Genomic DNA, 24,507 nt, shown 5'->3' on the forward strand with positions numbered 1-24,507 from the left:
GTTAGAAGATAAAATTAAACTTAATATTCAGATAGAATTGTCACGTCAAAAATCCGTAGTCATCGTTCACAGTCCAGAATTCTTCCACGACGAAATCTTTACCTGCTGTGGTCGGTGGGAGTTTAACATTACCGGATTTTGGACCCGTGTGGCGATTAGAATCTTGAGAATCAACAGCGGTAGAAGGACCCGGCTCAGATCCATCATTTAACAACGAGGAAAAACCCATGGGGCCTCTCTGATGGCTTTGTACGTTTGGATCGAAGGTCCCAGGGCGTGAATTGATGTTTGGTGATGGTACTGGTGGTATCAATTGAAAATTCCCAGGATTATTGGAAATTGGCACATCAGGGTGTTTTTGTCCATATTCATTACTACTGTTACGCTCTTGGGATGACGAGTCTCTTTTGTGGACATTCTCATTCATTAGATGAGTAACGGAATTTGTAGTCCACGTTGAAATATCAGTAATCATATCTTGCGCACCGTTATTCAAAAGAATGTTGGCGTTGAGATTAGTGGTAGTATTATTTGAATCTTTTTTGAGGAGTAAATTGGGACTTGATTTTGATGGCGAACCTAAGTTTATATTTGAACCACCTTCTCTTGGCATTGCATGATATTCCGGAATTGTTGTACTATTGTTGGTGCTATCATTATTATTATTATTTTTGTTATTGTTATTGTTATTTTGATTCCATGTCGGTGTAGATATTACAGGATCAGCGGGATCTAAATGGTAGGCATTAGTATTGTGTTTTGGATCAGGAACCTGCAATCCACTTGGAGGCACAATGGCGCGACCAAGTTTGTTCTCAAAATCATTGATGGAATTCCCTATAGCATCCACATTTTGATCAATTTTGGTTGATGAATTTAAACTTGACAAATATGCTTGTAGACTCTGTTGAGCCAAATGCTGTTGTAAAAATGCTTGTTGCTGAAACACTTTCCAGTCGAATTCTTTACTGGTGGAAGGTTTCTTGATAATGTACTGGTTGTCATCGCCGCCCTTGTTAGAATTAGATCCGTGTTTAGTATCCCTTCTTTTGGGTGGTAGACCTTCATCTACTAGGGTTGGTTTATGTTTTTTTACTTTGTCATTAGCCTCTACCTTTATTAGTAAATGTGACAAACTCTCAGGAACGGATTTTTGTTCGAGAGCACCTTGCTTCTTCTTTAATTCCTTTTGCTCCTCTGGATCCACTTGAGAGTTTTCTACAAATGCAGCCAATTCTTCAGCTTGTCTAGTACCAAAGATTCTATTAGTTGCAGGAGGCATCCCACCTTCGTGTCGTTTCTTTAGCCCTTGGGGTGAATTAGCTTCCCTTTCATCTTCAGTTTCAATATCATTTCTATTGGGGGAAGAAATGTAAATGAGTTCCGAAGAATCAGGTCCACACCTCTCAATTAGATTCCCTACGGTAGCATTCATCAATTGATCAAAGGTATCACGGAAAATGCGAGCAAAACTTGACCTTTCGGTCATCACATATAGACATACTGAACAAGCTCTTAAGTCATCCATTGTGGAGAAAAGACTAGCACTCACTAATGGTCTCGTGTGTTTAGAATCATCACCTAAACTTTTCCTTCTTTGATCATCGTTGTTTCTAGCAAGCCACATGCAATAAATCAAAGTTACACCGGCAATGAAAACGGTATGGACAGAAGGGGTTGAATGTCCAGTAATTGTTTTTTGATGGAAAATTTTATACAATTGACAGATCTGTCCTGCAGCTGCCTGACATTCCCTGAATAATCTATCTTCTGGTGTCAATAACTCCAAATAAGGTTGAATAAGCAATCTAACAGAACGATAGTAATATAATTTAAGTGTCTCATTCTCAAAATTTCTAACCTTATCTCTCGAACAATTATCCCTCCATATTTCTAAATCATGAAAGAATTTTTGAACCAATGGTAATTGTTCTGGGGAGGCTTGCTTTCTATTCTGATTGTCAGGCAAAAGCTGCAAGGTTTCTACAAATTGAGATTCAATCCTTCGCAGCCTCAACGATTGATTAATAAAATGAACACCTGTGTGCTGTCTCTTGGGATCATTTATGGTCCTTGTATTGAAGGAGACTTCATCAAATAACGGTAGATCAATTTCGGACTCTGCAATGGCATAAGGTCTACCGACAGCAACACAAATCATTCTTTCTAGAAGATAGACACACCAAAACAATCTTAAATTCTTGTGAGCATTAGGATCATCTGGTCTCCAAACGTTTATATGTAATTGATCCTTACAGATAAACATTGCATCTCTAATGATATCATAGAGCACAAGTGAATCACGGTCAGTTCTCAAAATGTAAAGCACCAAAAGTGTAAGTAATTCAACTTGTTGCACATAAGTTAGACTATCACCACATCTGGTGATGTGACGAATGGCTTTGGAAAAGTAGCGAACAGGTGGCTCACCTCTGTATTTGCCAGTTGTCATCGACAGACATGCACTAATGCTAAAGACTAACCATAGACGACCACATGCAAAATGGAATCCGACGTCCGAATAAGAGTAGATATTACTATGAACGTAATCATCGTGGAAAGCGTAAATTTCACCCTCATCCAACAACGGGTATTTGAATTGCAAGCGGGAAAAGAAAGTTTCCAATAATGAACGGGAAATTTGTTCTTCGAACTTAAAGGCAGGATCATAATTCAAAAATTCTTTCAAGTTGTATTTGGCAAAGATACATTTCAAGAAATCAATCGAATCCAATGAATCTGACGCTAGTGAAGGTATTGGTGCTGATTGAGTTGGGCTTGAAACCATTCCTAAATCGCCATGGCCTGTCAATGGCTTTAATGGTAAGAATTTCCCCTTCATACCAGCATTAGGTAGAGGTAAGATATTTTCGTTCTTATAAACGTCAGCGCCAATACCAAAACAGCTATGCAAATCACTAAAACGGCGTTGCTGATTTGCCAATAACTGTTCCAAATCGTTTACTCTCCCCTCCAACGATAACGTATAATCGTCCTTGGGCCTATCAATCGGAATAATCAAAGTTGGTCTTTCAATATCCTGTACCAATGGTTTAATTTCATTCTTATCACTTCCTCTACCGTTAATGTTGCTGTTGTTATTGCTATTATGTTGATTACTATTATTATTAGCATTAGTGTATGGATTTCTGAGGTCTGGTGAACCGACTACTATTGGTACAGATCCCATTTCGCTTGGATTATTGCTCCTTTCCAGCTTACGCGGTTGATCCACCGGCGAATTAATCTTTGAGTCCCCTGTACTATAACCACTTGTCGACGTTACTGGAGGCGAAGATAAACCATCAGTAGCCTCATCGGTTACAACACCATACCTCACAGGTTGAATACATTTGACAGACGCCCTTAAACAAGTAGTACAACTTGGTTGTTTATGATCACATTTCTGTTTTCTCCGTCTACAGAGTAGACAAGATCTCGAGCGCCCTTTCTTGTCTTGTAATAAAAGTTCAGTACGAGCTCCTGCTAGTTCTAACTCCTTATGGAATTTTTCTAAATTATTCCGACTAATCTCCTTCTTTGGACGGCCCATATCTATATATCTCCTATTAATTCTCTCGTCCACTACTTCTTTACTATTTTTACTCTTGTTTTCCTTTTTAACTCAGCAGACAAATCCTCTCTTCTAACCAAAACGCCATATATATAATATGGGCTAGTCTCCCAGTTTCTGAAATAGTCCTTAATCGAGCTTTAGATCGGTACAATCTTAGTTTCTACACTCCGCCTTGGAGACTCTGTTATATTCGTTCTTGACACTTTTTTTTTTTAGCCTCTGCAAATAGCAGCAGGTACGTATGGTAACTGCATGAAGTTAAGTCGGCCGGAGTAAATCAATGCCGGTTTTCAATGAAATAATTGCGAACAAAAACCAAACATAAGATAAATTAACGAGAGGATCTGATTTCAAGAAATTCTTGCTCTCTATGATATATATTTTTTTAGTTTTGACGAAATTCTAGTATTCCCAGATCTTCTAACTGGAAGTTTACAACAGCTTAGCAAGTTGTATTTCAAAACAATACTATATTAGAGTTTATGTCTACGGGTTCCCTCTTGCAGTTGTTGGAATCTTTTGAAAGGCTCCCCCGAGGTCCAGAACGGCATAGTAGTGTTGGTCTCCAACGATTGGGCTCTTGCCAATAGATTGTTTTCCAAGTTTGCATTCAACTGGCCTTTCACGCCAAGTAAAGATTCCGGAAAGACGTTTGAAATAGTCTTGGCAATTTCAGATACTATTTTGTCATTAAACGTATTGGTATCCACCAAGTAGTAAACCTTTGATACCGCGCGTGCATCAATTAGTTCCTGGACAGTTATTGGTGAACCCATCACCAAATGCTCGTAAGCACTATTGATGCCCAGCTTCCATGGTAATGTTACTGAAGTACCGCCTTCGGGGACGAATCCCAAGTTAGCAAAAGGAAATAACAGGTAAGCTGAGTCGTTCTTGGCGTAAATGATGTCGCACAACATGACCAATGCAGCTGTCATACCGACGGCAGGTCCGTTTAAACAGCATACCAGGGGTTTCCGCTGTTGCGTAAACTGGGCTACCAATTGTATATTGGGCATAGCTATATGGCCAAAGAGTCTCTCCGGGTGGGAAGAAACATCATCTCGCATGTAGCCGATATCTTCAAATCTAACACCTGCTGAAAAGAACTTGCCTGTGCTCTGCAAAACGGTTACTTGCACTTGTGGATCGTTATCAGCCACCTGTAAAAGCTGTCCAATGGATTTGAAATCTTGGAATGATAGGGAGTTGAGTTTCTTGGGATCATTGATCGTAATAACAAAGATTCGACCATTGTCTTCTGACCTTGATGTGATTCTGCTTTTCATCTCAACATACATACGCTTGTTTGCCGTGTTTTCCCTAAACTGAAGGGGAAGGGGAGAACTTGTTGAAGGCCCTTTTCAAACTCGTTTTTAGAGATACAAATTACTAAACCCATTTCATGACCCCATCATACTCTTAATGATGTCTTGCTCCTGTTTCAATTTTTCCAACTCTTGTAGTTCCCTTTCTTGACGATGCTGCTCATGCTTGCCCTTAGCCTTCCTCTCCTTAGACTTCTTACTCTGTTGATGCCATTGCTGTAATGCCTTCTCCCTGATGGTTCCACTTTGACCTGGTGTATTGGCTCTTTCGATTTCCAATGCTAGTTTTTCCCTGGCAATCTTTCTGTTCTGATCTCTAGATCTTGTCTGTTGACATTCAACCACAATACCTGTTGGCAAATGCTTCAACTGAACTTTGGAATTGCACTTGTTAATCTTTTGACCACCGGGTCCTCTACCACCATGTAAAAACTTCTCTTCACATTGTGACTCTAATGAAGGTGTAAATTTAGGTCTTGGTGGTAGCTTGTGCTTTTTGATTAAATGTACACGGGTGTAACTCAACCAACGTATTCCTTGCATACCTTACTAAAGGTCGTCAGATCCTTTATATAAGGATTCCTCTATCTAATACTTCCGTCAACTATGGTAAATGTGTATGGTTGGTTATAAGAACCATTCGGACTTTTGAACTTAAACTCCAAGGTGTTAGGAAAGAGAAGAAGCAATAAAGGAAGAAGAATATTTATCGAAGAGTGATTGCCGATGCTGACGTTACTTCGGCGTGCTAATTTGAGTTGTTCCCTGAGGGCTCTAAGGCTCCAAAGGACATCAGCCTTTACAAGAATTAACGGGATGGCACAGCGGTCCCTGAAGACTAACAGTAGGCTTTATAGCAACATCAACAATGTACAGGATCAACAAGCTAGGAGTAACCAAGCATCAGAGAATTTTTTAAAACAAATGCCTGAGAGATTGGTCTCCGAAGGTGATGGATTAAAACCCACCACAGCAGCCAATCAATTTGATACTTTGGAACTTCATCAGAGGTTAAATTTACAAGGCTATACACCTCAACAGAGTGAGGCTATCATTACACTGCTGCTAGAATTACTTGATGAATTTTTTTACAGGGATTACAATCACATATATCTAAATGGTATGGAGCTAGAGAATCAATCGCATCTTTTCCATGCAGCTGAGACTGAATTAAAATATGCAATCCAAAATTCAAGAGACACACAATTGAACAATCAACATCTACAATTAATGAAATTAATTCGAGATTTAGAATCCCTGCACGACGAAATGAATGAAATGACTATCAACTTTTTACAAAAGGATTCTAAAGTTGATTTCCATAACCAAAAGATTGAAAACACACTATTACAAAGAAGAGTTAAAATGGAGTTATCAGATTGTGATAATAAGATTTCTACACAAATTCTGGGTAATACTCGTTCTGATATCGAAAATCTACGATGGCAAACGACAAGAAGTGGTCTGCTGGCAGTTCTCATACTTGTCTTCTTCATGGTTGGTGGTGCAAGTATTTCTAAAAGATTATCAGTGGAACACGATAAACCAGTTCAAGTCACATTACATACTGTTGATCCAGAGGAACGTGATGCTGACGAAGATGATAACACATTGGATCAAATTCTACTGGATGAGGACGAATTTAACCCTGATGTGAAAAGATGAGCTGTAAATATGTAAATATTACTGAATAACTTATACCTTATGTTTCCTCAGCTTAGTCTTAAGTATCTTAAACCTCCTCTGAGGTTCACCATTGACCCATGAAGTTATGGCATCTGACGTCTCTACAGAATTAGCTCTTTGAACGTTATCCTTGTAATTGATAGAAATTAATTTCTTGATCCCCAAAATACTGGGCAGGTAAACATTATTGGCACGGTTTTTCAAGTCGTTAATCACACGTTGATTAAACTCTTGAGTATCAGTCATATCGTAATTACGTGTGACTATAGTACCTTTCAATTCATCGTAAGTTAAATTCTTGTTAAACAAAATCGTTTCCATAGTTTTATTATTCCCCAATTTTAGTGGTAAGGTAACAGAAGTACCACCTTCCATGACAAGCCCTAGCTCCACAAATGGAAATCTCAAATAGACTTTATCGTTCATCGCATATACAATATCACACAGAGCACACAGAGCCGCTGAAAGGCCTACGGCAGGACCATTCAAACAGCATATTAAAATTTTTCTATGTCTAATGAAAACACTTGTAACATATGAATTCCTGGATAAAAAATTGTCAAGCCATTTCTTAAGTTCTGATTCACCACTGTTAGATTTTGAAGGTTCGGTAATAGAGACAAAGTCTGCACCACTAGAGAAAAAGCTACCACAACTTTGTAGGAGTGTAAAAAATGTTTTAGGCTCATTATCGGCTTTGTCAACCAGTTCTGCTAATTTTATGTAATCATCACCACTCATAGAATTTAATGTCTTGGCCTTGTTAATGCTGATGATAGAAACAGGTCCATCTACGCAGTAACTAATACCTTTATCAGCCATTGCTCCTTCATAGACTTTATCGAGAGTAGATACAAGAATTATGCAATGATTAAAAAGGGTATTAGTATTTATACCCCAAAGATCTTTATATCATCTAAAGGTCACCACTGTTTCCTTAACCCTTTGTTTTTTAAAGATGCGGGGCAAATAAAGATGACGTCTTATAGTTAAATAACCGAAATGGATGAGAATTCAATATTGGAGTTGAATATACAGAAAACAATTGTCATTTCAGCTTTTAACAGTAACATACTTCATGCAATAATTGGAATTCACTTTGCATTGAATGCTGATGGTTACTGTTCTTTACTAATGTGCGTGTCAGTTTTTGTCCGGTGTCAGTTTTTGTCCGGTGTCAGTTTTTGTCCGAAATAAAAATATGGATATTACATTGGAAGCCTAGCAAAGAGTCTAGTTTAGAATCTTAATCTCCCTAATATTTGTGTAGTATGTTTGGGTTGATTTTAGAAGTGCAATGCCTCAAGCTACGCTGCGATGGAACTTCAAATCCTTTATATATATATTTTTTTATTATCCTCTCAAGAACAAAATTGTGAGAACAATTGAAAGAAAAATTCCTGTCGGTATAATAAAATACCAAGAAATCTGAGCAGTTCTTCTATGGTCGCTCTTGTTTTTCGATTTAAGTAAATATTGAAAACTTTATTCCGCAACCATCCCGGCCCATGTTTCTACTTGCTTCTGCTCAAAATAAATGTCTAAAAATTTCCAAGAAAACCATTAATTTGGCTTCTTGCTTACGCAAAACCTGCAAGTAAGATTGTTTTTATCTTCCATATGATCATCATGATATCCTCCTGTTACCTCGTATGGTAATGTGTCGACGACACATTAAGCGAAATTTGAAAAATTTCAACCTTTCGAACTCATCTCATCTCACCTTACCAAAACTCAAAGCGACAAGCAAACCTCTGCTACTTACTCTAAAATGTCTGATAACGAACTAGACGGTGCATTTGGTGTTTTTGAAGAGCCAACGGACTTTTTGCCACCTCCTCCTGAAGCTCATTTCGCAGATTATGAAAGAGAATACGTCTCCAAGGAATCCGATTCTCAAAATAAAAAAGTACAACTGCGTCTAGTCGGTAAATCACCACTTTGGGGACATATGTTGTGGAATGCTGGTATTTACACGGCTAAACACTTGGATAAACATCCGGGATTGGTAAAAGGTAAAAACGTCTTGGAATTAGGTGCTGCAGCCGCTTTGCCTACAGTTGTATGTGGATTGATTGGTGCTAATAAAGTGGTTTCCACTGATTATCCAGAACCAGAACTTATACAAAATATTCAATACAATGTGGATCATGAATTATACGGTGGTAAACCTTTTTCACAAGATTCCAATGATAGGAAAGTGGTTGTCGAAGGTTACATCTGGGGGAACGAATACGAACCAATCCTATCACATACCGGTGGATCCAAATTCGATTTAATCATTCTTAGTGACTGTGTTTTTAACCACACAGAACACAGAAAACTATTACGTTGTATCAAAGATCTCTTAGCAAATGATGGGAAAGCTCTTGTCGTATTTTCACCTCATCGTCCCAGACTCTTAGATGTAGACTTAAGTTTCTTTGAAACTGCCAAAGAATTTGGACTTGCTCCTGAGTTTATCGATTTAGTCAAATGGCATCCAATGTTTGATGAGGACCCATCTACAGCGGAGATCAGATCTCGTGTATATGCCTATTACTTAACGCATGCCAAAGAATAGATAGTTTCAATTGATCAAACATAAAAGAGTCCTTTTAAAATACAGAAATAAAAATAACAAATGATAATGATTATAAACAAACGAGTGAACTGAAGGGTACCTTGCATTAAATGGGACATTAATTCATGACAAATAGTTAGACTTCAAACTTTGGAAGTTGCAACCTGCGTAAACAGAGTCGTCAGAATCGTAGGCGAAACAAGTAGTGCCAGAAGCACATTCAGTTTCGACCCACGAGCCATTGTCACATATAGCAAAGTTACCATTTTGTGTACAAGCTATGTCACCACTGTTGCATTGACCCTGGTCGGTGTAACCATTAAAGTACTTCTGGTTTAAGCTCACCGCAAGTGAGTGTGCACTGCTGCTACTAGAGGTAGAGCTAGGAGATGGTGCTAAAGTGGTTGTAGATCTGGATGATGGGTAGGAATCAGAGCTTGAAGAGCTTGGTGCAGCTTGCGTTGGAGCAGGGGTAGAGCTTGATGATGGTGCCGGGGTAGCGCTTGAAGATGGTGCCGGGGTAGAGCTTGAAGATGGTGCCGGGGCAGAGCTTGAAGATGGTGCAGCAGTTGAAGAGGAACTCCAGGAGGAACCTGAAGATGGTGCAAAAGTAGATGCACTGGAGGTTGGTGCAACACTTAAGGATGGTGCAGCACTAGACGAGATCCAAGATGAGCCTGAAGATGGTGCGGCGCTTGACGAGATCCAGGAAGAACTAGAAGTTGGGGCAACACTTGGAGATGGTGCAGCACTTGAGGAGGAACTCCAAGATGAGCTTGCAGATGGTGCAGCACTTGAAGAGCTTTGACCTGAACCTGAACCTGAACCTGAATCAGAGCCTGAATCAGAGACTGAACCAAGCGCATTTTTAATCTCAGAAACGTAGGTTTGTCCGCCAACATTGTTGGAAAAGGCTTGAGATGCATCCCATAGAGACACACCACCGAAATAGGAACTACTAGAAATCTTGGAAATAGTACTCTTCAAAGTGGAAATATCGCTCACGTAACCACTACCAGCAGCGCTCACGGAACCCGGTAATCCCAAAAACAATTTGATGTCTTTATTGGGGGAGGAAGTTTCAGCAAAATTCTCCCAAGTGTCCCAATTGAATTGACCCTCAACGCTACAGTAGTTGTTGTAGAATTGGATAAAGGCAAAATCAACTTGTGCATTATTCAAAAGATCACCAACAGAAGCATCGGGATAGTAACATTGAGGAGCTGCTGATAGATAAAATTGTTTGTTACCGCCTTGGAATTTGTTTCTTAAAGCCGTAGCCAAAGCTGCATAACCTTTAGCATTGTTATTTTCAATATCGAAATCGAACCCATCAACGACAGCATCACCAAATGGACGTTGATTACCAGAACCACCACCAAAGGTGTCCCAGAGCTCTTGAGCAAATTGTTCACCTTCATTATCATCGCTGAAACCATATTGACCAGCAGCACCACCGAGTGAAAGTAGGACAATTTTACCTTGTTGTTGACATGATTTAATATCTTGACCCACCGAGGAGCAGTCGCCCATTCCAGAGCAAGCGTTGGAAAGGTCAAGATTCATATTTGGAAAGTCGCTCAAAAATGACAATAGAAAGATGTCTGCATCGGAAGATTTACAGTACTCACCTAGCGATTGTTGAGAGCCACCAGAGCTTTGGCCCCAGTAAACAGCGACATTTTGCTTTGAATTAGCGTTAAAAGCGAATGAAGGAATAGTGAATAGATTCAATAAAAATAATGTGGAAATTAAAGAATGAATCATGGTCGGAGTTTTGAAAAAAAAATCAATGAATGAATGAGTGAATGAATGAATGAATGGATGAATAAATGAACGAATGAATGAATCTAGGTTAGTGATAAAAGATTAATTTTAGTTAAAGGAATGGCAAAAATTTCACTTTTAGCTTCTATTGGATAGTCCGGGTTCTTTATTCGATATTGATTCTTTGATGGTATCTTCTCGACTGGAACTCAATTGTAACAAATATCTCATCGATATTGGTCCTCCATTATATACCAATTGACCGTCCCTTCTGCATAACCAGCGCCAACGAACTTCTGGAAGTTACATTCATAGAATGCTAGGGTATGTATAGCTGCTTGTTTATTTACCAACAAATAAGCAGACAGCAGCATAATAGAGAACGTCACTAGCATGTATACAATACGCTAGTTTCATGGTTGTTCCATTGTTGTCTCTTGTTTGACCAGCCATCTGAAATAACTTTCATGCATAACCAAGGGCGCGAATTCCGGTAATTTATCGGTTCAACCGGTATTACCTACAATTCGTGTTCCAAAAATGCATTGCCCCTCACTGTGAATACTCTAGAATTCTTCCTTCTTACTTAATTTCAATGAATAACTTGCAATGGTGATTGAATTCTTACTTTTCCTGATAAGTTACCTTAGAAATGAAAAACCATGATCATGTCGCACGACCGATTTTCCACCTTCAACAACAGGGGCAGTAAGCTGAACTTTAAGAAGGAACCAGTAATCAAATAAATAATTAGTCTTTAAGGAAATAGATGGCTTTGTGAGAGCCAATTTTAATTGGGAACGATAGTGTCTATAACGTTCCAGCCCTCTGGCAGTTTTACTGGTCCTTTCTGCCCTCATCCAAGCTCTCGAGTTTATCTTCGAAACTTGGCCATAACAAATTGTTTTGAATAAAAATGGGTCTACTGAATTCAGCGGATAAGGAAAGTATCAAGGTAGCATTACCTAAAAATGCTAACAAGATTATTGACGTGGCGGTAGCTAGATTATACATTGCTTACCCAGACCCGAACGAATGGCAATATACGGGACTCTCAGGGGCCGTTGCGCTTGTGGATGATTTAGTTGGCAATACATTCTTTCTAAAATTGGTCGATATAGAAGGACACAGAGGTGTAATATGGGATCAAGAGCTCTACGTCAATTTTGATTACCAGCAGACACGTACTTTTTTCCATACTTTTGAATTGGATGAATGCTATGCAGGTTTGTTATTCGAAGACTTGAGTGAAGCCTTTCATTTCCTCAAAAGAATCTACAAACGTGAAGGGTATGCTTCTAAGAAGACGCTTTCCAATAAGAATGCCATTGCCTTGACAGATAGAGCCCAAACGGAAGATGATGATGACGTGCATGGCCCTCGTGGTGAGACTCTTTACGGTAGCCAAAGGGAAAGATACAACTATTCTAGTGGTTCAGATTCTAAATCTACGGTGACAAAGAAAGCGCCACCTCCACCACCGCCTGCACCTGCACCAACTGCCTCATCACAAGATGATTTTAGTGAATCTGAGGATACGGATTGGCAATCTGCGGCTGGTACACCAGCACCCCAACCACCCTCAGCTCCGGCGGCATCTACTCCTAAGATGAGACATCCAGTGCCACCAGTTTTTATTCCTCCTGCTCCTGCTCCTGCTCCGTCTGCTCCATCTCCATCGGTTTCACAGACCGCTTCTGCACCTCCAGCGCCCCCAGCGCCTCCGGCACCGGCCGCGCCTTCAGCGGCAGCTCCGAATTCAGCACCAACGCCTGGTGTGGCTCTCCCTCCAATACAGACTCAAGTAACTCAACCTCCTAGGCATACAGAAGTTCCTCAAAATAAGAGTCCATTCCCCTTCCCTATACCTGAACCTACATCTCCCAATCAGGTAACGCCATTCCCCAGACAACCACAACCAGTACAAACACCTTCAGCATTCCAAAATGCTAATACTAATAGGCCTGTTCCTCCTTTACCTGTAAGAAATGATAGACCTTTACCTCCACCACCACCAAGAAGTAATAAGGTGCCACCACCGGTGCCGCCATCCAGACGTGGACCACCACCACCTGTGCCTCCACAAAGAACAACTACAGCCAATGCTTTGGGGACACAATCGACTGGTGGATACGGTAGCAGGCCAGCTCCACCTCCACCTCCACCAAGAAGGGGACCTGCACCACCACCACCACCAAGGTCATCTAGATTGTCTTCATTCTCTCAACAGCAGCAAGCACAACAGACTGCATATTCACCACCTCCTGTAAGTTTCCCACAACAAACGCAACCTACGTCTCCACCACCTCCATTGGCCCCAAGACCACCACCTTCAATACCACCAACTTCATTTAACAGTGAACCTTCTACTACTGGTGCACCACCTCCACCTCCCCCACCTCCATTAGCTCCAAGACCACCAACGTCCTTTAACACTGAACCTTCTACTACGGGTGCACCACCTCCACCACCTCCTCCTCCAGCAATGCCCTCTGCAACTGGAGGAGGAAGTGCGGCACCACCTCCCCCACCACCTCCTCCATCTATGCCCGCCATGCCTGCAGCCGGTCCAAGTGGAGGCGAAAGCACAGGTGATACCGGCAGAGATGCCTTGTTAGCATCCATTAGAGGTGCAGGCGGTGTGGGAGCATTGCGTAAAGTGGATAAATCTCAACTTGATAAACCCTCAGTTCTTTTACAAGAGACAAATGGGCAGCCTTCACAACCTGCATCGTCTGCCCCCACCGGTGCCGGTGCTCCTGGTGGAGGCGGTTCATTGGCAGATGCATTAGCAGCTGCATTGAACAAAAGAAAAAATAAAGTGGCAAATGATGACAATTATGATAATGGTGATGATTGGTGAAGGAATGAGTTGTAATAATTCGAAATTGTCATTTAAATCTTCGTGTAATTTTTTTTTTTTTTGTGGTATAGAGTAGAGCTCTATATCTACGTGCATTGTTCAGCCGCACTTAGAGATGTAAATCTCCGGAATTTTAATAGATTTTCTCTTATTGAATATAACATACAACACTATTTGGCAAAGTACTTATTATCCCAGACTTCAATCCATTTGGATTTCTTTGTATCATCTTTATTCAAATTTCTTAAAATCTTAACCACTTGAGTCAATAACTCATTTAATTTATGGATGGTTGGTTCAAATTCGGTTGGATCAAAACTTGCATCTGACATGAAGAAATCAGAAAGCAATTCATCGACCTGTGCCACAATGTCTTTCTGCAAATCGTACAACTTTTGCAAGATGGAGCCCTTTGTCTTACGATCCTTGTAAAAATTGGTGGAGATTGATTTCGCAAATGACGATAGAAGTAATTTAATCATTTTAATTTTATTCTGCCAGTCCTGAACAAAATCTTTCATCTTCTGCAATGCAACTTCATCATCACCATGATCACTGTCGTTCCCACTTTCGTCCTTTTCATCTTCTGAATCTTCTAAATCTTCCAAATCAAAATCGTCACCCAATTCAGGATTCGCAATCCATTGTTCAATATCTTGTAAAACGTCTTGCACTAGAGCACAACTCTGATGTACACCATCACCTAAAAGATGGAATTGGCCCCTTTGGGCCAACTCGTCCAACGAATCACAAGCGGCCCAAATCATACCAATAGATCTCAGTCTATCTGTGTCTTCCTTTTCTCGCTGATCATCTTTCAACATGGCATCAATATCATTGCATAGTACTGACGAACCACTGAGTAACTCAAGAATCTTCGAATCCAGTCTTTGTAAAAAGAATGGTGCCCATTTGTCCTTCTTATCCTGGTAGAACAGCGGGAGTAAGCTCAAAGTGTAAAACAGTGAAGCGGTAAACTCCTGCAACTCCTTACTTAATGCATTTAGATTGTCATAAAACCTTTGAGGCTGGCATACGATACCAATCTTGGTGGCATGAGCTTTATTGATCTGTGATAATTTCTTCAATTCAGTCAACTCATCAGAACTTTGCAATTGCGTATCAGATGTAATGCCATGCAAATCGCTAGCCTGTTGATAACTTTCACAAAACTGTGAACGGATTGTGTCTATATGTTTCTGTACTTCTTCACTCATGTTACACTACTATGCCCACTGTCGACGAGCAGTTAAATGTACATGGTGAATCTCGATGAGCTCTAACATATATACACTACGATCGAATGAGCAAGTTTAAAAATTTCAAAAGATGCGATATACGTAAAAAAACAGTGCAATGTTGACTTTGCTATATATTATTATAACATTCCTTATTTTCTAAGCAGGGACAAACTCAACAAAGCTTATTTTTGAGATGGACCTGGGTTCATTCTTCTCTTACCGTTGGTTAGAGTGACGTTAACGTATCTTCTGGTGTACAACAATCTCTTGTGAGCACGGCCCTTTGCGACCTTTGGTTTTTCTTGCTTCTCAACCTTTGGAGTTTGAGACCTGACCTTACCAGCACGAGCTAGAGAACCGTGAACTTTACCCTATACAAAAGACATTATGTTAGTAAATCATTCTGGAATTTATCGTTAATGCTGTTGTGCTTTCAACCAGAGCAGCAGCAGCTATAACCAAAGTAATAATTTATCATTGCAACGTACCATTTTGAAATGTTCTTTATTTGATTAGGCTACGGTTGTTGTTAATTATGTTAAACAAGTTTTCCCGTTAATATGCAACTAGTTTTTACCAGTAGTTTGTAAGAATGATGTTGACCCGACTCTGCGTCATTGGTGCTTCAGTTTCTCGCTTGAGTCATCTGACTTTTTTCACTTTCAGAGATCTCTCGGAAAAAAATTTGACGACGCGAAGTCGAAAGCAAAAAAAAGTTTGTGACTTTCTGCGGATGTACAGATGTATATACGATGGTGAATGGGTTGAAAACGGGGATGTCCGGATGTAACAGTCACTTCGTAAATATGCATAAAACAGTCCTAGATTACGAGGTAAAAAGACTGAAGGGAGGAAAGAGCTGGGATCCACAATTACTGCGCTGCGATTAAGCATTATATTGCTAATATCGCCCAGATCACTTGTCACGTGATCTGTGTCAGTGTGACGCTAACTCAAAGTATATTGAGAAAGCTAGAGCTTATATAGAGAGTGTAACAGTGTATATTATGGTTGGAATCCTGATTTTTGTCAGCAATTCTCTAAAGAGATTAGGATAAATAAAATGGAATAGGTAGGAGGGCCATTTCAATTGCGCATGTAAGTTTCTTACACAGGTGGTGGATTTTTCAAAAGTTACAAGTCAATACAGTCTAATTTCTTCGAATCCATTATAAATTGTTAGCTGATCATTTAGCTGCACCGTCACTAATTTTAACTCTTCGTAATTTATCAAATGTTTCTGATGAAATTGCATGTGACTTCATCTGCGTGGACTAATGACTCTTTTAGGTGCCATCATGCGAATACATATAATAAAATTAATATATTGACCTTTTAACGATTTAAAAGGACAGGTTTTCAAGGTCAATTTAATATTCCTACGTTCCCAGTCACTCGAGCAATTCATTCACTCAACCAACACATTTATCCCCCTCCCCCTCCTGACACGATGCCCTTGAATAGAGAAGAACCAACCCATTTCGGTGCAGGTCCAGCACAACTACCTACTAGTGTGCTTCAACAAGCTTCAAAGGACTTGATCAACTTCAATAATATCGGTTTAGGTGTCGGTGAAATTTCTCACAGATCCAAGGATGCTACGAATGTAATTGAGAGTGCTAAATCTCATTTGAAGGAATTGATGAATATCCCTGATACCCATGAAGTATTTTTCATGCAAGGTGGTGGTACTACTGGTTTCTCATCAGTTGCAACTAACTTAATCGCTGCTCACTTAGGTAAGACTGGCGAAGTGGCGCCCGGTGGTTACTTGGTTACTGGTTCTTGGTCAAAAAAATCATTTGAAGAGGCCAAGAGGTTATATGCACCAGCTGAAGTAATCTTTGACGCCAAGACCTTTAACAATGGTAAATACGGAGCTATTCCAGCAGAAAGTGAGTGGCAAGATAAGGTGAAGGGCAAAAAATTCTCTTATGTGTATTTATGTGAGAATGAAACAGTTCATGGTGTTGAATGGCCTCAAATGCCTAAATGTATTACGGAAGATCCAAATATTGAACTGGTTGCTGATTTGTCAAGTGATATCCTTTCGAGAGAGATTGACGTTTCTCAATATGGTGTTATCATGGCAGGTGCGCAGAAGAATATCGGATTAGCAGGTTTGACTGTATACGTCATTAAGAAGGAGATTTTAGAAAATATTTCAAAGGTGTCAGAGGAGAAATTACACGAATTGGGATTACCTATTAGCCCAATTGCATTCGACTATCCAACTGTGGTGAAGAACAATTCCGCCTACAACACTATTCCAATTTTCACTCTACATATAATAGACCTTGTGTTCCAACATTTGTTGAAGAAGGGCGGTGTCGCTGCTCAAGGCGCGGAAAACGAGAAGAAATGCCAATTACTATATGGTGCATTGGACGCAAACTCTGGATTTTACAATTTACCTGTGGATCCATCTTGCAGATCAAGAATGAATGTGGTCTTCACTCTGAAGAAGGAAGGTCTTGATGAAAAATTCCTTCAAGAGGCAAGTGCGTTGAAACTAACTGGTCTTAAGGGCCACCGTTCTGTTGGTGGTTTTAGAGCATCTATTTACAACGCACTTTCTGTTGAAACCGTGGAAAAATTAGCCAATTTCGTCAAGACTTTTGCTCAGCAAAATGCTTGATCCTTTTTTAAAGAAAAAAAAAAAAAGAATTAATTAACGTGTTACAGATAATTTCTTTGTTTGATTGTTGTTGTTTTTGTCTATCAAATAGGTTTTGATCTTGCCATGTAATAAATAATCTGACCCTTCTCCCTTGGTTTATCTGGATCCTCGCCTTCATCGACACTACCTCTGTCTAAAGAACAATGTAAAACACATGATTCGTTATGGGAGATGGCTAAAATAAGTTCTTCAAATGCATCGTAGAGTTTATGACAAACTTTCCAATCTTTTATCTTGATCATCACTTCATGAGTCTGCGCGCTTTCTCTTTCTGCTTGTTCTACCACTGCAGAGACATCCATCAATTCGACATCATTCTCGGGTAGTGAATTCAATACATCATGATGAGCTGCATCCAGCACTGTACTTTCATCTATTCTCATGCTGTCGTCTGTATCTTCCGCCGCAGTCTCCCTTCTACTAATCGGTCGTCTTCCATCATCCTGGGATGCCTGTGGTGGCATATCTTCAGGTACCAGTGGAGTTAAAGGACCATTCCAACATACTTGCAAATGCCAATCCAGCTCATTTATCACTAGCTTCAATCGATTCGTTTCATGCCCTAGCGCATCCTTCTTATTGATGGCGCTTAGCCTTATATGGTTCACGCTGGTATATCTATCTACCCTCCTAATGAAATTTGAGAAACCAGCTCCAAATTCACTAGAGTAGGGTGGCAGTTTGTACATTGAAAGTTGTGCACCGCTAACCATGGGTTCTTTTATTCGAACATCTTGTACCCTTGACATGAGTCTTACTGGAACTTTAAAAGAATGCATAATGGTCTTTTTACTACCAAATGCACCAGCATTAGCGCCGTTCGATCCACTATACCCGTTTTTGTCTTCATCTCCCATTGTATGGAGGATTTCTTCGAATGAAATACCTAGAGCACATACCGGATTACTCTTAGCGGCTTCACCACTATTACCATTGGAGCCGCTTGCTGCATTAACGGCAAGATTCAATTCTGGCATGGCTTGTAATTTAATCACCATCTCGGAAGAAGAACCACGGGCTATAACTTTCTCATAGCGTTTGAATGCACTTAGTAGCGAATCACAATTACACTCCATAGTAATGGCATTTAATTCACGTTGTGATACAACTGTATACTGTCTAAACACGTCTCGAGGAATGGAACACCATAGTTGACCATTATCACCGTGGAGAATCGTACTACTGGTATTAGAGGTTGATTTCGGTGTTGATATGATCGATAGACGCTCACTGTTAAATCTTAATACAGCTGTCTTTCTAAGAGTAGCCACCGTAGAAATAGTTGTCTTTAAAAGCTGGTAATCCTCTGGCACTTCACATCCATTGACAATTAGCTTTATCCTCATACCAGTAGCATGCAATGAGGTCTAATTTCTTATAATTGAAGTAGTTTTTTACTGATGCAAGAGATAAGTGTTGAAATTTCATTTGATTAGAGTCCGAAGGTTAAACTACCATAGTACTCACTAAAATCGAGAAATAAGAGTCAGTTCGGGTTCTCATGTTGGCCTCACAGGCTATCAAAAGGATTTTTCACAGGTCTTGGAAACCTTTAGTACGATTTAACCATGGGAAGGCTCCCACTGCTATAGAGTCTATCAAGAAAAGAATTGAGGATATTCCCATTGAAAACTATAGAAATTTCTCCATTGTAGCTCATATCGATCATGGAAAATCTACTCTGAGTGACAGACTTCTAGAGCTTACAGGTGTGATTCAGTCTGGTGGTAACAAGCAAGTTTTAGATAGATTGGAAGTGGAGAGAGAACGAGGCATTACCGTCAAAGCCCAAACATGTACCATGTTTTACCACGATAAGAGATACGGTAAGGATTTTTTAATCCATCTTGTGGATACTCCTGGACATGTGGATTTTAGAGGTGAAGTTTCAAGATCTTATGCTTCTTGCGGAGGAGCATTGTTACTGGTCGATGCATCTCAAGGTGTTCAAGCCCAAACGGTTGCCAATTTCTATTTGGCTTACAGTATGAATTTGAAGTTAATCCCTGTAATTAATAAGATTGATTTAGATCATGCCGATATTGCACAGGCTGAAGATCAGATTGAAAACACTTTCGAGTTGCCAAAAGAGGATACCATTCGAGTAAGCGCCAAGACTGGTTTGAATGTTAAAGAAGATTTACTTCCAGCAATTATAGATCGCATTCCTCCACCTACTGGATGTCTTGATAAGCCATTTAGAGCATTACTAGTTGATTCATGGTACGATTCCTACGTTGGTGTGGTTTTGCTAGTTCATATTGTGGATGGTACTGTTCGTAAAGGTGACAAAGTATCAAGTGCGCAGACTGGAAAGAAATATGAAATTAAGGAAATTGGTATTATGTTTCCAGATAGAACGCCTACTGGCATTTTGAGTACTGGACAAGTGGGTTATGTGGTCCCTGGTATGAAGGCTTCTAAGGATGCCAAAATTGGTGATACTTTGATGCATCTGGGACGTGAACAAGAAACAGAAGTGTTGCCAGGCTTTGAAGAGCCTAAACCTATGGTTTTCGTTGGGGCTTTCCCATCTGATGGTGAAGAATTCAAAGCGCTTAATGATGATGTTAATAGATTGGTTTTAAATGATAGATCGGTCTCTTTAAAGAGGGAAACTTCCAATGCTTTAGGACAAGGTTGGAGACTTGGATTTCTTGGATCCCTTCATGCTTCGGTATTCAGGGAAAGACTAGAAAATGAATACGGGTCCAAACTTATTATTACACAACCCACGGTACCCTATATGATAAAATATTACGATGGACATGAAAGGTTAATTACCAACCCAGATGAATTCCCAGATTTGGCTGAACGTAGAAACAAGGTTCAAGCTATTCAAGAACCATATGTGGAAGCCATTATGACTCTCCCGCAAGAATATTTGGGTAATGTCATTAAATTGTGTGATCATAATCGTGGCCAACAAACAGAAATTACTTATTTGAATATGACGGGCCAGGTTATGCTCAAATATGATTTACCGTTAGGTCAATTGGTCGAAGATTTCTTTGGCAAATTGAAATCAGTTTCGAGAGGTTATGCATCTTTAGACTATGAAGATATTGGTTATAGAGATTCAGATGTGGTTAAATTAGAATTACTGATCAACGGTAGTAGTGTAGACGCCCTAGCGCAAGTCATGCATAGCTCACAAGTTGAACGTGTAGGTAGAGCTTGGGTGAAAAAATTCAAAGAGTATATCAAGGCCCAATTATTTGAAGTTGTTATTCAAGCTAGAGCCAACAGTAAGATTATAGCTCGTGAAACCATCAAGGCCAAACGTAAGGATGTTTTGCAAAAATTGCATGCTTCTGACATTTCAAGGAGAAAGAAGTTACTCGTGAAACAAAAGGAAGGTAAGAAACATCTAAAGAGTGTTGGTAATGTTCAAATCAACCAAGATGCTTACCAAGCATTCTTACGGAGGTAAAATAAAAATAAAATCTAGTGTACATAGAACATCATTAATTCTCTTGTAGATATATTTAAACGCTTAGGCTTTTTTGATGGTTTCTAGGGGGACAACTCCCTCAAATTGTGAATCTGCAATCTTGGATAGAATGCATCTACTGACTTGTTGTGTTGAGACGGTAGGTCTGATTATCCCATTGATACATTCAAAATTATTGCCCAGTATAGCTTTATTTCCCATGTTTAAGAATTCCAAAAGATGATGAATATAGGTTCTAGCATTTTGAGATCCCTTCATTTCGTCAAACAGAAACCCCGGTCTCATTATAATCGGTCTAAAAACATCCTTATGGCGTAAAAGTTCATCTTCAGCTTGTCTTTTGGAATTAATGTAGCCTTCTGGAATCATGGGAAAGCCTTTATCAGCAGAGATGTAGGTGAAAGTCGGCAGATTCTCATGATCTATGCCATCACGTTCGATAGTGTCTGCGAAGGTCCTGGCAAGAGTGATGGCACTCTGCTTGTTCATAACTTCGTAAGTAAAATTGGGGTCCCTCTTGATCAAAGGATTAGAGCCAATTGAAGGCAACCATGATGCCCAACTGTAAGAGGGTGAATTGGAATGACCTGGCTGTTTTCTTAGTCTTCTCTTATAACTTTCATCTTCTAAAAGAATCCCCAGTGAATGGACAACGCCAGAGGCTCCTTGTAAGTGTTTATAGTATGTGGAAGGATTCAGTATGTCAGCATATTCCCAGCTAACTTCTCTAATCCAGTCTTTGTCCTTTGAAGGTGATTTAAGAACTGGTGGTTTACCAGACCTGGATATCGATACTACTTCTAATCCACGATGTACCGCTTCTTGACAAATACGTCTACCTAAGAAACCATTTCCACCGAAAACTAGCAATTTGGAAGCCATTGCAATCCTTTTCTGCAGGATATGGCACTGGTGACTCCTAGCTACCACCCTTAACAAAAGGTTAAGCTTCTTTTGTACAAGAAAATCTGGCATAAAGGGTTCAAGAGGTCCGTTACTAATGAGCAAGATCAAGAATTAGGCAATAATACGAATGTTATCTCAAGATTTAGCCTACAAGAACTATCTGTCAGACTGTCTAATTACAAAGTAGTACCGTGAAAGTTAAGCGGTACCTTCGTACTCAAAGAAGTCTTATTTTCCTCTAGCCCATTAACAGGATGCAAATCAGATTTAGTTGAAAAGCATCGAGTCATCCAGCTCAAGACTTAGAGTGGGTTAATCTAAGTCGAGCGAGGCACAGGGCGGTTGTGATTATCTTTTATGCATTCCAAGAATTATGTTGAAAACGTCAACAAACACACATCCACATGAATCATTATATTATATTTCTATCACATCTCCAATTGCACATCAATTTGCTTGTAGTTATCCCAGGCAATACGGTAGATAAAACTAGGTGCAAATCCACCGACGTTTGTAATGTAAATATCGATATTTTCTGGTGGGACATAATCCGTAATTGAATTAATAGTATCGAGCCTGTGTTCAGGATCCATCTGTGGTAATACCTTTTGAGATCCACCAAACTCAACGAATTTTTCCACATCAAATGGGTACAATGGTGAGAATTTATAAAGACCTGCAACTGCAAACACAGGTGTCTTAAATTCATGGGCGCATTCACATACGGCACTAACACCAGATGTGGAGGAAATCGAACCACCGTTGATAAATACGGCCTTAGTACCTATAATAACTTTACCGACTCTTGACATTAGGGCAAATACAGCTGAATCAGGAATTACAATTGTTTCGATATTGTGTTGAGCCAGCTTTTTGGCAAATTCATGAGCCTTTGCAGTGTTGTTAGGGAAACCTTCAGTTACTAATACAGTGAACCTTCTATTACTACGTTCACGAGTTTTTAGTAAAAATTTCAGAACCGTTTTAGATTCTGGCGTTGGTGTTAATAAAATTTCATGATCGTGAATCAAATCAATAGCAATTTGTTGAATACCATCGTCGATATTGGTGATTTCATCTATTAGATCCTTAATACCCTGGATTGCTACTTGACGAAAATCTGTTCTATTCTTTGTGCTTCTCTGTTTCTGTTGTTTCTGTTGTTGTTGTTTCTGCTGTTTATCTTCAGGTTTTTGTAAAAGGTTAAACATTGATGAAATCATTGGTTCTGCTACACTACTTGATGTAGCTTGTGGTGAATTGCTACGCAGTTCTTCCTCCTCTTCCTCTCTAACAACTGCCAATATCCTTCTAATTACGTTACCACATGCAAATGCTGTTGGTTGAGCTTTCTCCAACCTATTCGCCAGCTGTCTAATCTGTTCAATTAACTCGCTGACGTGTGACCATCTTGCTTGTGAAATAAACCGTTTCAACAGCTGTAATGTTTCTAATGCCATTGCATAGGGTCCATCGATCTGACGTCTTTTCAGTCTCGCTATAAAATGTTCTATGGTGACATTGATATCGGAAGAATTAGCAGTTGCTATAGATGATTGAGCTGATGATGGTAGTGGCATTATGGAAAATCCTGGCAGGGATATACCTTTATTTTATTTCTCTATTCTTACATGGAATGTGATGAGATGAGGTGAAAAGTTTTTCAAGTAGATACGATATGCTTGCTTGACAAAAAAAAAATTTCGAATATACTAATAAGAGCACATACAAACAAAAGATTACAGATAAATTTATAAACCGTTATAATCTGCCAATTTTCTCTCACATTCTAACATCATTGCCTTTAATTTTACATTTTGAGGCTGTAGACAAAGACCTCTATCACAGGAAATACGAGCTTCCTCCAATTGACCTAAATTTAACAATGCATCTGTCTTGCGGATGAAGACCTCAGGTTGGAAAAGACCCGTACTTAAAAGCATATCCAAGTCTTGTAATGCATCTAAATAACGACCCAACATTAATTCTAAATCGATCTTATGACGTAGCATGAATTGTAGCTCTTGTAACTGAACAGCGAATGCTTCCCATGGTGCTCTCTTCCTCTGGGCCATCTCCACTGCTAATGTAACATTCTTCAGAGCTTCAGGTAGTTTATTCTGTTTGATATTTTTAACACCACTTTCAAAGAGGTTCTTGATTAATTTTGTAGAGGATTCACTTGGCTGGGGAGTAAAATTGGGATTATTCTCTGCTATAAGTGCTTGTGTTAATGCATTGACCTGAGCGACGTAGATGTTTAAAGTCTCACGATCTTCATCTGGTGTTATAATCTTGGAATCAGGATTGTATGAAATATCTGCCATGGTGCTCTTGCTCTTTTCCCTTTAATCGTCGTGTCCTTTTAATTTGTATGTGTTAGTTACCTACGCTTTAACGCATCGATTTGATTTAGCACTATACATATTTATATATATACTA

At 39.6% G+C, this 24,507-nt stretch overlaps 16 protein-coding genes across 16 annotated transcripts; 5 read left to right on the plus strand and 11 right to left on the minus strand.

Moving 5' to 3' along the window:
- Positions 1-40: 40 nt before the first annotated feature.
- On the minus strand, positions 41-3,553 carry ZYRO0D14432g (uncharacterized protein; the record flags this gene model as incomplete). The annotated part of the gene is made up of 1 exon (XM_002497012.1): positions 41-3,553. One exon carries the CDS (start codon positions 3,551-3,553, stop codon positions 41-43), a length of 3,513 nt encoding a protein of 1,170 aa, XP_002497057.1.
- A 497-nt stretch (positions 3,554-4,050) lies between these two features.
- Positions 4,051-4,878, minus strand: DCI1 (putative dodecenoyl-CoA isomerase DCI1; the record flags this gene model as incomplete). Its single annotated transcript, XM_002497013.1, has 1 exon — positions 4,051-4,878. One exon carries the CDS (start codon positions 4,876-4,878, stop codon positions 4,051-4,053), a length of 828 nt encoding a protein of 275 aa, XP_002497058.1.
- A 102-nt stretch (positions 4,879-4,980) lies between these two features.
- RSO55 (Rso55p) lies at positions 4,981-5,448 on the minus strand (the record flags this gene model as incomplete). Its single annotated transcript, XM_002497014.1, has 1 exon — positions 4,981-5,448. The coding sequence occupies one exon, from the start codon at positions 5,446-5,448 to the stop codon at positions 4,981-4,983; it is 468 nt and encodes a 155-aa protein (XP_002497059.1).
- Positions 5,449-5,631: 183 nt separating this feature from the next.
- On the plus strand, positions 5,632-6,570 carry PUT7 (Put7p; the record flags this gene model as incomplete). Its single annotated transcript, XM_002497015.1, has 1 exon — positions 5,632-6,570. One exon carries the CDS (start codon positions 5,632-5,634, stop codon positions 6,568-6,570), a length of 939 nt encoding a protein of 312 aa, XP_002497060.1.
- Positions 6,571-6,600: 30 nt separating this feature from the next.
- Positions 6,601-7,413, minus strand: ECI1 (dodecenoyl-CoA isomerase; the record flags this gene model as incomplete). The annotated part of the gene is made up of 1 exon (XM_002497016.1): positions 6,601-7,413. One exon carries the CDS (start codon positions 7,411-7,413, stop codon positions 6,601-6,603), a length of 813 nt encoding a protein of 270 aa, XP_002497061.1.
- A 949-nt stretch (positions 7,414-8,362) lies between these two features.
- Positions 8,363-9,154, plus strand: NNT1 (S-adenosylmethionine-dependent methyltransferase; the record flags this gene model as incomplete). The annotated part of the gene is made up of 1 exon (XM_002497017.1): positions 8,363-9,154. The coding sequence occupies one exon, from the start codon at positions 8,363-8,365 to the stop codon at positions 9,152-9,154; it is 792 nt and encodes a 263-aa protein (XP_002497062.1).
- Positions 9,155-9,277: 123 nt separating this feature from the next.
- On the minus strand, positions 9,278-10,921 carry CTS1 (chitinase; the record flags this gene model as incomplete). The annotated part of the gene is made up of 1 exon (XM_002497018.1): positions 9,278-10,921. The coding sequence occupies one exon, from the start codon at positions 10,919-10,921 to the stop codon at positions 9,278-9,280; it is 1,644 nt and encodes a 547-aa protein (XP_002497063.1).
- Positions 10,922-11,837: 916 nt separating this feature from the next.
- LAS17 (actin-binding protein LAS17) lies at positions 11,838-13,784 on the plus strand (the record flags this gene model as incomplete). Its single annotated transcript, XM_002497019.1, has 1 exon — positions 11,838-13,784. The coding sequence occupies one exon, from the start codon at positions 11,838-11,840 to the stop codon at positions 13,782-13,784; it is 1,947 nt and encodes a 648-aa protein (XP_002497064.1).
- Positions 13,785-13,954: 170 nt separating this feature from the next.
- On the minus strand, positions 13,955-15,001 carry ZYRO0D14608g (uncharacterized protein; the record flags this gene model as incomplete). Its single annotated transcript, XM_002497020.1, has 1 exon — positions 13,955-15,001. The coding sequence occupies one exon, from the start codon at positions 14,999-15,001 to the stop codon at positions 13,955-13,957; it is 1,047 nt and encodes a 348-aa protein (XP_002497065.1).
- Positions 15,002-15,207: 206 nt separating this feature from the next.
- RPS30A (40S ribosomal protein eS30) lies at positions 15,208-15,516 on the minus strand (the record flags this gene model as incomplete). Its single annotated transcript, XM_002497021.1, has 2 exons — positions 15,208-15,396; positions 15,514-15,516. The coding sequence occupies 2 exons, from the start codon at positions 15,514-15,516 to the stop codon at positions 15,208-15,210; spliced, it is 192 nt and encodes a 63-aa protein (XP_002497066.1).
- Positions 15,517-16,475: 959 nt separating this feature from the next.
- SER1 (O-phospho-L-serine:2-oxoglutarate transaminase) lies at positions 16,476-17,663 on the plus strand (the record flags this gene model as incomplete). The annotated part of the gene is made up of 1 exon (XM_002497022.1): positions 16,476-17,663. One exon carries the CDS (start codon positions 16,476-16,478, stop codon positions 17,661-17,663), a length of 1,188 nt encoding a protein of 395 aa, XP_002497067.1.
- An 83-nt stretch (positions 17,664-17,746) lies between these two features.
- MEC3 (Mec3p) lies at positions 17,747-19,051 on the minus strand (the record flags this gene model as incomplete). Its single annotated transcript, XM_002497023.1, has 1 exon — positions 17,747-19,051. One exon carries the CDS (start codon positions 19,049-19,051, stop codon positions 17,747-17,749), a length of 1,305 nt encoding a protein of 434 aa, XP_002497068.1.
- Positions 19,052-19,206: 155 nt separating this feature from the next.
- On the plus strand, positions 19,207-21,138 carry GUF1 (GTPase GUF1; the record flags this gene model as incomplete). Its single annotated transcript, XM_002497024.1, has 1 exon — positions 19,207-21,138. One exon carries the CDS (start codon positions 19,207-19,209, stop codon positions 21,136-21,138), a length of 1,932 nt encoding a protein of 643 aa, XP_002497069.1.
- Positions 21,139-21,201: 63 nt separating this feature from the next.
- Positions 21,202-22,134, minus strand: COQ11 (ubiquinone biosynthesis protein COQ11; the record flags this gene model as incomplete). The annotated part of the gene is made up of 1 exon (XM_002497025.1): positions 21,202-22,134. One exon carries the CDS (start codon positions 22,132-22,134, stop codon positions 21,202-21,204), a length of 933 nt encoding a protein of 310 aa, XP_002497070.1.
- Positions 22,135-22,493: 359 nt separating this feature from the next.
- On the minus strand, positions 22,494-23,645 carry GCD7 (translation initiation factor eIF2B subunit beta; the record flags this gene model as incomplete). Its single annotated transcript, XM_002497026.1, has 1 exon — positions 22,494-23,645. One exon carries the CDS (start codon positions 23,643-23,645, stop codon positions 22,494-22,496), a length of 1,152 nt encoding a protein of 383 aa, XP_002497071.1.
- Positions 23,646-23,816: 171 nt separating this feature from the next.
- SEC72 (Sec63 complex subunit SEC72) lies at positions 23,817-24,392 on the minus strand (the record flags this gene model as incomplete). The annotated part of the gene is made up of 1 exon (XM_002497027.1): positions 23,817-24,392. The coding sequence occupies one exon, from the start codon at positions 24,390-24,392 to the stop codon at positions 23,817-23,819; it is 576 nt and encodes a 191-aa protein (XP_002497072.1).
- Positions 24,393-24,507: the final 115 nt, after the last annotated feature.

This window comes from Zygosaccharomyces rouxii, assembly GCF_000026365.1.
Source record: "Zygosaccharomyces rouxii strain CBS732 chromosome D complete sequence".
Classification (NCBI taxonomy): Eukaryota; Fungi; Ascomycota; class Saccharomycetes; order Saccharomycetales; family Saccharomycetaceae; genus Zygosaccharomyces; species Zygosaccharomyces rouxii.